General features: G+C 42.7%; 1 protein-coding gene across 1 annotated transcript in view; it reads right to left on the bottom strand.

Annotated features, from left to right (window-relative positions):
* Positions 1 to 183: 183 nt before the first annotated feature.
* FNIP1 (folliculin interacting protein 1) overlaps positions 184 to 12500 on the bottom strand; it is a 177407-nt gene continuing 165090 nt past the window's right edge. Inside the window, 3 exon segments of the mRNA XM_053717196.1 lie at positions 184 to 887; positions 7168 to 7283; positions 12193 to 12390. Of these exon segments, the coding sequence (XP_053573171.1) occupies positions 809 to 887; positions 7168 to 7283; positions 12193 to 12390 (393 nt within the window). The 3' untranslated portion in view covers positions 184 to 808.

Genomic DNA, 12500 nt, shown 5'->3' with positions numbered 1-12500 from the left:
ACAACAATTAAAAATGGTAAAAAGTATATGCTGCCAATTTATTTCTCATTGATGCAATTCTGATTTTGAAAAGGATTTTAGAATTACCAAGGGGAACAAAATGCTTTCGCTCTTCCTTTTGTCTCTAATCCTTTGGTTGTAGTCATTTATATTGCTTCCAAGCAAGCAAACAGACATTTGAGATAATGGTTAAATTATTTAAGCAAACAGTGACCATTTGCTAAGATTTATTTAACTTATTTACAGATGTTATATGTTTTTTTTTATTTTTTTTTTTAATATATATATTTTTTATATTCATACCAATACAGAGAACTCATTTTTATACAATAATATCCAGGGATAGGTTAGGCTGGTAGAGTGAAATAATGCTACATTTACATATGTACAATCCAAGCAGTTGTCCTCTGTGTTTGTTCATTTCAGCCTAGAGAATTATTTACACAATGAAATTGTCCATATTTCAGTGATTCTGTATCATTATTCCTTCAGAGTCATGAAAAATAAGATTAAAAAAAATATCAAAAGAACCCACGAATAATATAACTCTTAAAAATGAGTACAGTTTGTTTCTTGTGGTGCTGTTTATGCTCCGTTTGTAATTAATAGGCTACAAATCACAGTTCCTCATCTGTTAAGTCTTCATCTAAGCAGTTTTATATTTGTGTGGGTTTTGCTGCTGTTTTGAACATAGACAAAGTTTGTTCCACTGCCAACGGTTAATGCAGGAAGATGTGCAATAATATGTTCAATGTATTTGCACTGTATGAATTTAAAGACATACAGTCATTTAGTGGAAGCACTTTCTTTACAGAAGGATCTGTGCAACATATGGAGAGTGTGTACTGGCGATGGCAGCCAGCAGTGGAAGGTCACTGGATTCAATTCTAAACAAAGAAAGAAAAACACACAGAAGGCAAAATGTAAAAAATAAATATGTATATACTGTACATTATATAAATAATAATGCTTAAGTGGTTTACCTAGATTATTATTATATTAAAATAAAACAGTTCTATAAGGAAGCAGGTTTTGAATACTTCCAGTTCTTTACTCATCATATAAGTCAGTGTCTAACTTCAATGACAATGAGTCAGAAGAGAGAGCTAATCTAACAGAAACATCTTAAAAACATTTTTTTATTCCACCTGTTTGTTTAACGTTTCACCACACTGTCACAAACCTTGCCATTTTGGAAGAGCTTAAAGGGAAAATTAAAAGGACGTTCCAGCCAAATTGGTATTCACATAGATCACTGATTTAGTGGTTTTCAAACCTGTCCTCAGCCCTCCCCAACAGGCCAATTTTTTTAGGGATTACCGTGGATGAGAGCAGGTAAATAAGCAGGTTTACTAATCATCAGATTATTGCACCTGTGCTCCAGTTCAAATATCCTAAAAATCTGACCTGATAGGGAGGCATAGGGACAGGTTTGAAAACCAGTGACATAGATGCTGTCACGGATACCAGACAGCTAAGGCTACCCCCCACCCCCATGGCTACATGGCTCACTCCCTGTTACATTAGATTTGGCAATTTCATGGTTTATGGGATCTCCCAGAGGCGTGCTATGTGCTGTTTTGCTGTGTACACTTGGTCATGGAGGATTCCTCTTGAAAAAGCGCTCAGTAGGGGGCGAGAAATGCGTTGTGGCCGAGATCCTGTGAGCCTTGTGAGTCGGTGTGTGCAGACGGAGTGTGAAACAGAATCAGCTGTTTTCGGGTGCTGACATCACACGCCGACCAGGTACATCGCTGTTTGCTTCTAAAGCGTGTACTGACTACATGAGAGCTCGATTTTGTGTGAAAACCAAAAAAAGATACCTTTATGTGATTTTAACTTCGCCAGATATTGCGAGTATTTGGCTTACCTTCATGTAAATAAAGAGTGCTTATTATGTACAATATTGCACTATTGGAGTTCTTCTTTTTTCACAGACTGCGCTGTTTTGTTGGGAGAAAATTGTTTGGTCATGAAGGAGCTGATCTATGACCGGGAAAAACCCTCCAAGACTGGCCGGACCCCTGGAACTCCAGGTTGGCCACCGTACAACAGACACCCGCCTAACCTCTCTCAGGCTGGCTGGGTTCTTGGAACTCCTGATCGGCCACAGAACAGCAGGATACCCTCTAACTTTACCCCTGGTCACTCCAGCGGCCCTTTGCCAGTAACGAATCATGCCGCTTTTTAGACTGTGGCATCTGGGGATCAAGAGGTTTCAAATGACATCCCAGATGTGCCGCCGCTCCCCCGGGATCACCCAGAAACCGTCAAACCTTGGTCCTGGGATTCTATGGGACTATGGCTGCTATGGAGGTGCCGGTCTGTCTGGAGGGGCGGGAATGGCGGGAAAATTGTGGGATTGTCCAGTGTCTTATCAAGATAAGATTTGTGTATAAAAGGAGTGTATGTTTTACAATAAAATCAGTTCCTGTTTCACCAGAATGCTAGTATGTTATAATTGGGTGGGCTCCAGCTAAAATCACTTTCCTGGGCTACATAGCAGCCTGTTCCATAAAGAGGAAGGACCGTCTTGCAGATCTACCTAGTCTGGGTAGCTAGAGTCTGCCACAGGGTGGGACCTTGAATACTGGTGCTGTCAGGCATCAGGGGTGGCTACAGGCTGTGGTCACTTGCCAGCTACATAGTTGCAGTCGGCAGGGAGGAAGCAGGACCCAATTGGCGGAGCTTCCCAGTCGGGGTTGCCGGGGTATCCCTCACATTGGCTGGCAGCAGTAGGATCTGCTTCTTCCACACGATTCCTGCTGACAGAGGAGAAGGGCCACAGTAGCCGATGACTATGGAAGTCAAATTTCTAAGGAGAGTACAGGAGGCGCTGGCCCAGCTGGATGGTCCTATTTACCTACTGGACGAGCTGGAACAGAGGGACCTGATATGCCGGGACCTCTGGTGGGAGGATCTTCAACAGGAGCGGGACAATGGAAAGGTCCTCCCTACGAATGACACGAGGTTCCGGGTTCGGCAGACCTCGAGCGTGCCTTTCCTGGGAAAACAGCCAAAGAATGAACGGCGCTATCTGTTCTACATAGACTGGTCCAGCAAGAGATGTGGGTGGAGGGTGGCTATTGGGCCCTCCAATGGCTTGCTATGCAAGCGCAGCCATGGCTGGAGGATGGCTCCCCCCCAGAGGGATTTGGCAGCCCTGGATTGCTATTTACAAAAAGGACAGAGGACCCACAGTTTTGGATCGAGACAGACCAGGTTCTGGAGGATATCTCTGGGCTCCAAGAGGAACTGCTGGATCTCTTGGAGGAATCCTGGCTCCTAGACAATTTGGATTTTATAAGTGACCAGGAAGAGGCACTGGTCAAGGAATACAAGAGGCTGCTAGATCTCTTTAAGCAGAGTGCCAAGGCTATACAGATCTGGGGTGCAGCCCTCTTGGATTCATGGAGCTCGACCGTGGAGGAGTGGCAACAAAGAAAAAGGGAACCAGGGCTGCTGGATCCCGATCAGCAGTCTGGCTCTAAGCTTATGGTCTTGGACCAGGGGACCACCCTAGAAGAAGCGCTGGCAACAGGGCAGAGAGCTGCCGGCCTCTACCCAGCACCTGAAACAGCTCCAGGAAACCAGGGAGAAGAGGTAGGCATTCTCCCTCCCCTTACACAGAACCCCTTCCCGGGAGAGGAGACAGTCGGTCTCTCTCCCCAGCGGCAGAGCCAGGAGCAGGGAGAGGAGACAATCAGTCTCTCTCCCCAGCGGCAGAGCCATCTCCTAGCAGGAGGTAGGCATCCTTCCTCCCCATAAGCAGAACCCCTTCCTGGGAGAGTAGACAGTTGGTCTCTCTCCCCAGTGGCAGAGCCAGGAGCCGGGAGAGGAGACAGTCTGTCTCTCTCCCCAGTGGAAGAGTCATCCCCTGGGAGCGGAGGTAGTCGTCCTCCCTCCCTCCCCTTACACAGAACCCCTTTCAGGGAGAAGAGACATTCGTCTCTCTCTCCAGCGGCAGAGCCAGGAGCAGGGAGAGGAGACAGTCAGTCTCTCTCCCCAGCGGCAGAGCCATCCCCTGGGAGCAGAGGTAGTCGTCCTCCCTCCACTTACGCAGAAGCCCTTCCTGGGAGAGGAGACAGTCGGTCTCTCTCCCCAGCAGCAGAGCCAGCAGCCAGGAGAGGAGACAGTCTGTCTCTCTCCCCAGCGGCAGAGCCACCCCCTGGTAATGGAGGTAGTCATCCTCCCTCACCTTACACAGAACCCCTTGCAGGGAGAGACAGATGTCGATAACTCTCCCCAGCGGCAGAACCCCTTCCCTGGGGAGGAGACAGTCAGTCTCCCTCCCCAGCGGCAGAGAAGTTTCCCATGGAGCGGAGGTAGCAGACCTTCGTCCCCAGTGGTAGATCTCCTTCTCAGGAGAACAGACAGATGGTCTCTCCCCTCAGTAGCTTGGCAGGGTCTCTACCCTTTTCTCATCCTGGAGTATTTCTCACAGGGGGGTACCTGCTCATGCAGTTGGTGCCACAAGTTTGGGCACCAGAGTTTTGCCTGCTCCACCAAGAAGCAACTTCCACCTACAACCGGCAATGGCTTTGTTGGATACTCGCCACTCCATTTGGCGCCACCAGTTTGGGCACCTGAGTCTTGCCTGCCCCACCAAGGAGCAACCTCAACCTACAGTCTGGGGTGGGGATACAGCCAGGAAACCGGCAGTTGCTTTGTCTGTGGGTGGGTGGGTCAGTCTGTACTCAACAGAGTGTCACAGAGGGAGGCAGTGTGGCGATGGAACTTAAGGACACTGGAACTTGTGGGAGAACAATTGTTTGGGACCTGGCCTTGGGAAACTTGTTTGAGATGTTGCATTGTGTGACTGTCCCTGCGCCTAGGGTGCAGGGGATAAATACCAGCAGGAACCCCCCAGGAGGCCCCAAGCCCAAGAGAGATGAGATAACCTCTTCCAGCAACTGAGAAGTGGAGGGCCACCGTTGGACAGCCCCAGGCCGACCCGTTAAGGTTCTAGCCAGGTCTGCCGAACTGGAGGGAGATGTCACGAATACCAGACAGCGAAGGCTACCCCCCTCCCCTCTACTACATGGCTCACTCCCTGTTACATTAGATTTTGCCATTTCATGGCTTATGGGATCTCCCAGATGCGTGCTGTGTGTTTTGCTGTGTACACTTGGTCATGGAGGAGCTGATCTATGACCGGGAAAAACCCTCCTAGGCTGGCCAGGCTCATGGAACTCCCGGTCAGCCGCCTTACAACAGACACACGCCTAACCCCTCTCAGGCTGGCCGGGCTCCTGGAACTCATGGTCGGCCACAGAACAGCAGGACACCCGCTAACTTTACCCCTGGTCGCTCCAGTGACCCTTTGCCCCAGAACTCCGCTCTTTTGGGGATCGATAGCCCCTAGGGAGGACAAGAGGTGGGGGATTACCGGAGGGGAGCTCCTTTGGAAACTGGGGGGTTTTGGACACTCCTACCCACTTAACTTTTTTGGACTGTAGCATCTGGTGACCGAGAGCTTTCAAATGACACCCTGGAAGTGCCGCCGCTCCCCCGGGATCACCCTGAAACTGCCAAACCTGGGTCCTAGGATTATGTGGGACTATGGCTGCTATGGAGGCGCCGGTCTGTCTGGAGGGGCGGGAATGGCGGGAAAATTTTGGGATTGTCCAGTGTCTTAAGATGAGTCTTGTGTATAAAAGGAGTGTATGTTTTACAATAAAATCAGTTCCTGTTTCACCTGAATGCTAGTATGTTTAGTTATTTGGGTGGGCTCCAGCTAAAATCACTTTCCTGGGCTACATAGCAGCCTGTTCCAGGCAGAGGAAGGACCCTCTGACAGAGCTACCTAGTCTGGGTAGCCAGAGTCTGCCACAGGGTGGGACCCTAAATACTGGTGCTGTTGGGCATCAGGGGTGGCTACAGGCTGTGGTCACTTGCCAGCTACATAGCTGCAGTCGGCAGGGAGGAAGCAGGACCCATTTGGCAGAGCTACCCAGTCGGGGTAGCCGGGGTATCTGTCACAGATTCATTTCAGTTTTGAACAGAAGCATTTTTTTTAATATACATGTATTAACTAAAATGGTTCTAATAAAAGCTATAGCCATTTCAAAAGTGTATTTAAGTATGTACTGTGCACCAGCATTTTAAACACAGCTCTTGCTCATAGAGCCTAAGGTACTTGTACTGTCTCCTAATGACTCAGTTTGTTAATTGCTGACATGATACAAGCCCCACTGATGCGCTGAGCAGCTACAAAATTTAAAATGCTGGTGCAATGAGAATATCTTAGCTATGCTTCACATGCACAGAAAAATGTTTACACTAAAATAGGGAACTTTTACTAGAAGCATTTTTGTCAATACATATATATTGCAAATATGTTTCTATTCAAATATGTAATTCATCTATGAGCATTTAAATTTTGAGTGGAATTTCTCTAAGTAAAAATTAAACATTTATGATTCAAATAGATCATGCAATTTTATAAAACTTTCCAATTTACTTTTATTATCAAATTTGCTTTGTTCTTTTGAATTATTTGTTGAAGAATAAACCTAGTTAGGTTGAGAGAAGCTTAGGAGTGGGATTTGCAAAATTGTATAACACTGCAATAAACAAACAATGTTGCAAACACTGCTGACATGGCTAAAGACATGTGCAAGCTCCTGAGTTCACCTAGAAATACTGTTTAACAAAGGATACCAAAAGAACTAAGCAAAATAAGTAAATTGTAAAGTTGTTTAAAATTTCATATTCTATCCATTCAATTTAAAATGTAATTTTGACCTCTCTTTCCCTTTAAGACATATCATTTTGTTCTAATCAGTTGCATCGGGTGAACATATTGATATGTTTATCAATTAGAAACACACATGTATTAATCAAGTCAAACAAAAAGTTGTTTCAATATATGAAACACACATGCAACTGCAATGGAGTAAGCTAAAGAATATAGGAGTTACCACCCTGTTAAAAATGCCATCCAAGCCTGTAAACTATTATGGTCTGAGCAAACATGCAGTACAAACTGTATAAAGAATTACAAATCTAATATAAATAGAACATCTGCATAGACTGAAGGAATGCAAGTAGCAATAGGTTGTACAATCTCAATCAAAGGAAACTCCGCAAGCACAGATATTTACGTATAAAGTGTTTTTCTATCATTTAAACATAGCGATACTCAAATGTAAAGTTTCATCTTACCCCAACACCATGCTCAGTTCTTTCACGTGCACTCTTGTCTGACCTTTCAGATATTCAGAAAGCATTTTGCTTTTGAAGTAAAGCTCCTGCAGTCGATCTTCTAAGTGCATGATACACTAAAAGAAATTAGAGGGCATCAAGTTAGAAACATTTTAGACAGTTTACATTTGTCCATTTAAAGGGACATTAAACTGCTGGGTACAACTGCCGTTTTTACACCTGTGCCTGCTGCTCTTGTTAAAGCCGTTCTTTTGTTTTAACCGATAACAGAAGCCAGTTAGTAAAGCTCTGCATTTTTTTACTGGGCGCCAAAATGGTGGTGCGTGCAAATTTCTGCATCCTATGGCAGAAGCAGTGCACTTTCACAGATCAGTGATGCTGCCAGCTTTTTGACAGCTGTACCTTGCACTTTGTCTTAGTAAATAAAATAGAAAGCAGAAGAGTTAAATGTTTAACACATTTTTAAAGTCGCATAACAAATATTAAAGGGACACTGAACTCAAATTTTTTTCTTTCATTCTCTTGGTATCTTTATTTGAAATGCAAGAATTTAAGTTTAGATGCTGTCCCATTTTTGGTGAACAACCTGGGTTGTCCTTGCTAATTGGTGGATAAATTCATCCACCAATAAAAAAACATAATTTATGTAAGAACTTACCTGATAAATTCATTTCTTTCATATTAGCAAGAGTCCATGAGCTAGTGACGTATGGGATATACATTCCTACCAGGAGGGGCAAAGTTTCCCAAACCTCAAAATGCCTATAAATACACCCCTCACCACACCCACAAATCAGTTTAACTAATAGCCAAGAAGTGGGGTGATAAGAAAAAAGTGCGAAAGCATATAAAATAAGGAATTTGAATAATTGTGCTTTATACAAAAAAAATCATAACCACCTCAAAAAGGATGGGCCTAATGGACTCTTGCTAATATGAAAGAAATGAATTTATCAGGTAAGTTCTTACATAAATTATGTTTTCTGTCATGTAATTAGCAAGAGTCCATGAGCTAGTGACGTATGGGATAATGAATACCCAAGATGTGGATCTTCCACGCAAGAGTCACTAGAGAGGGAGGGATAAAATAAAGACAGCCAATTCCGCTGAAAAATAATCCACACCCCAAAACAAAGTTTAAATCTTATAATGAAAAAAACTGAAATTATAAGCAGAAGAATCAAACTGAAACAGCTGCCTGAAGTACTTTTCTACCAAAAACTGCTTCAGAAGAAGAAACACATCAAAATGGTAGATTTTAGTAAAAGTATGCAAAGAAGACCAAGTTGCTGCTTTGCAAATCTGATCAACCAAAGCTTCATTCCTAAATGCCCAGGAAGTAGAGACTGACCTAGTCGAATGAGCTGTAATCCTTTGAGGCGGAGTTCTACCCGACTCGACATAAGCATGATGAATCAAGGACTTTAACCAAGATGCCAAAGAAATGGCAGAAGCCTTTTGACCTTTCCTAGAACCAGAAAAGATAACAAATAGACTAGAAGTCTTTCGGAAATCTTTAGTAGCTTCAACATAATATTTCAAAGCTCTAGCTACATCCAAAGAATGCAACGATCTTTCCTTAGAGTTCTTAGGATTAGGATACAACGAAGGAACCACAATTTCTCTACTAATGTTGTTAGAATTCACAACCTTAGGTAAAAATTTAAATGAAGTTCGCAAAACCGCCTTATCCTGATGAAAAATCAGAAAAGGAGACTCACAAGAAAGAGCAGATAATTCAGAAACTCTTCTAGCAGAAGAGATGGCCAAAAGAAACAAAACTTTCCAAGAAAGTAATTTAATATCCAGCGAATGCATAGGTTCAAACGGAGGAGCTTGAAGAGCCCCCAGAACCAAATTCAAACTCCAAGGAGGAGAAATTGACTTAATGACAGGTTTTATACGAACCAAAGCCTGTACAAAACAATGAATATCAGGAAGAATAGCAATCTTTCTGTGAAAAAGAACAGAAAGAGCAGAGATTTGTCCTTTCAAGGAACTTGCAGACAAACCTTTATCCAAACCATCCTGAAGAAACTGTAAAATTCTAGGGATTCTAAAAGAATGCCAAGAAAAATGATGAGAAGAACACCAAGAAATGTAAGTCTTCCAGACTCGATAATATATCTTCCTAGAAACAGATTTACGAGCCTGTAACATAGTATTAATTACGGAGTCAGAGAAACCTCTATGACTGAGAATCAAGCGTTCAATCTCCATACCTTCAAATTTAAGGATTTGAGATCCTGATGGAAAAAAGGACCTTGCGATAGAAGGTCTGGTCTTAACGGAAGAGACCACGGTTGGCAAGTAGCCATCCGGACAAGATCCGCATACCAAAACCTGTGAGGCCATGCTGGAGCCACCAGCAGAACAAACGAACGCTCCTTTAGAATCTTGGAAATCACTCTTGGAAGAAGAACTAGAGGCGGAAAGATATAAGCAGGATGATACTTCCAAGGAAGTGACAATGCATCCACTGCTTATGCCTGAGGATCCCTGGATCTGGACAGATACCTGGGAAGCTTCTTGTTTAGATGAGAAGCCATCAGATCTAATTCTGGAAGTCCCCACATTTGAACAATCTGAAGAAATACCTCTGGGTGAAGAGACCATTCGCCCGGATGTAATGTTTGGCGACTGAGATAATCCGCTTCCCAATTGTCTATACCTGGGATATGAACCGCAGAAATTAGACAGCAGCTGGATTCCGCCCATACAAGTATTCGAGATACTTCTTTCATAGCCAGAGGACTGTGAGTCCCTCCTTGATGATTGACATATGCCACGGTTGTGACATTGTCTGAAAACAAATGAACGACTCTCTCTTTAGAAGAGGCCACGACTGAAGAGCTCTGAAAATCGCACGGAGTTCCAAAATGTTGATTGGTAATCTCGCCTCCTGAGATTCCCAAACCCCTTGTGCTGTCAGAGACCCCCATACAGCTCCCCAACCTGTCAGACTTGCATCTGTTGAGATCACAGTCCAGGTCGGAAGAACAAAAGAAGCCCCCTGAACTAAACGATGATGGTCGGTCCACCACGTTAGAGAGTGTCGTACAATCGGTTTTAAAGATATTAATTGTGATATCTTTCTATAATCCTTGCACCACTGGTTCAGCATACAGAGCTGAAGAGGTCGCATGTGAAAACGAGCAAAGGGGATCGCGTCCGATGCAGCAGTCAAACTGATTTGTGGGTGTGGTGAGGGGTGTATTTATAGGCATTTTGAGGTTTGGGAAACTTTGCCCCTCCTGGTAGGAATGTATATCCCATACGTCACTAGCTCATGGACTCTTGCTAATTACATGAAAGAAAGTGCCGTCCCAGATTACTAAACCAAAAAAAGCTTAGATGCCTTCTTTTTCAAATAAAGATAGCAAGAGAACAAAGAAAAATTGATAATAGGAGTAAATTAGTAAGTTGCTTAAAATTGCATGCTCTATCTGAATCACAAAAGAAAAAAATTGGGTTCAGTGTCCCTTTAAGCCTCAAGCCTTCACCACTTCTGACACAGGGTACAAGAATTCTTCAATTCCAAGATGGCAGCACCCAGTATGACAATTCAGAAATTCACCAACCAGGACCTTCTGAAGGGTTAAAATAGGAGATTAGCAATGAAGAAAGCTGCAGGCACAAGAGGAAAAGCAATAGAACAGCTATTTTATTTTTATTATTTTAACCCAGCAGTATAATGTCCCTTTAACAACATTAGCGGCCTGTTATATTACAGCATAGACAAATGGTTTTTGTTTGCAGAAATGATGGAACAGTACATTATTACACTACGTTTCTATAGTTAGTGTTCCAAGTCTTTATTTTGATCATTTATATGTAGATTTGAAATCCATGTTTTTCTGGAAAAACTGCTATACATTTATCATATCATATGGTAGAAGTGTAGGAGAGTACAAATACTTATATTTTCTCGGTGCATATGGAAAGCCACACTTGGATTTTACCTTGTTTAAAATAAGTAATTTTCCCTTGAATTTTAGAAGGACTATTACTTGTACCTCAGTAGTGACATTTGTAGTTATATCTTATCAAACATGAAAGCATTTGTAACGACTGCACAAATTCCTGTATGTTTCATCATTAAATCAGCTTGACAACATTTCTGTGGTTGAATCTGTTTCCTTCCTACCAGTAATATTAGTGCTACTTACATGTACCTAATTGTACATTAAAAAAGTGTAATTAATCATATAAAATTAAAATGAAAGGTAATGTTTATTACTATTACATCAAAGGAGATTTTAGTGGGGTTGTGCATAGTATATATGGCATTGACCCGACAATGTTGGGCAGAAACGCAGGGAGAGGAGATGAAGGTATGTACTAAGGAGCTAAAATGTGTGCAGAGAAAATAAACTGCAGGTTTCTACAATATCAAGAGAAATGATGGGCAAATGCTAAATTGGTGGAGATCAGATAACGGTGTGTGCAATAGGGAGGAAGTGGAGAGAGGAAATGAGAAATTTGGATGGTGAAAAACCTGTGTGTGTGAGAAATACAGATAGAAATCTATGGGTATGTACCATAAAGCACGGGGGCTAAGCTTTACATTGCATATGGAAGGGGGTGGCTAATAGTGTACGCAGTATTAATCAGAGAAGGGGCGCACAGAGATTGTGACCAATATAGAGGCAGACAGAGTTTAGGCAGAGCTAAGTGAATACATCAAGTAGAAAGAAGGACTGAGGGCATTTGGCACATATTTAAAAGAGAAAAAAGATTAAGTTGAATGTAATATACAGGAGATAAGCTGATGGAGTTATGTAATGTTACAAATGGAAATAAGGACATAAAAACTCTCACTACTGTGCACAGTATAACTGTAGCTTTACAGAGAACCCCTATATATAAAATCTCTAGTAATATATGCGAGAATGTTCTAACTACAAATGTGTTTTTTTGTTTGTTTTTTGGGGGGAACAAGGTGTGAATTAGCTAAAATTAACATAAGTTATTGGGATAGTGCTACTGTTTCTAAAACAACAAAAATATGTTGCTTATACTTACAAAGTTTGCAGACAAATTGTGTTTATAAAGCTGGAGAGTGGAATGAAGAAGATTGGAGACAAGACTCGATACCAGAACTTCTTTGCCCAACTTGTTATCTGTTGTCCGTCTCTGGCTACTCGCCACTTGTACTGACCACTTATCCGTATCTGCTACAATGCAGACAGCCTCTGCAATTGGCTCATCCAATACTGAATGCTTTAAAAGAAAATGTGCATACCGTAAGTCTATACATTTTATATACACAGAGTAACCTAAACATGAATATGGTTATTTTTATATAAATGGCTAATACATATCTAGAGCAA

This window comes from Bombina bombina, chromosome 6 (genome assembly GCF_027579735.1).
Source record: "Bombina bombina isolate aBomBom1 chromosome 6, aBomBom1.pri, whole genome shotgun sequence".
NCBI lineage: Eukaryota > Metazoa > Chordata > Amphibia > Anura > Bombinatoridae > Bombina > Bombina bombina.
The sequence above is the reverse complement of the archived record's forward strand: the minus strand, read 5'-3'. Positions and strand labels throughout refer to the sequence as shown.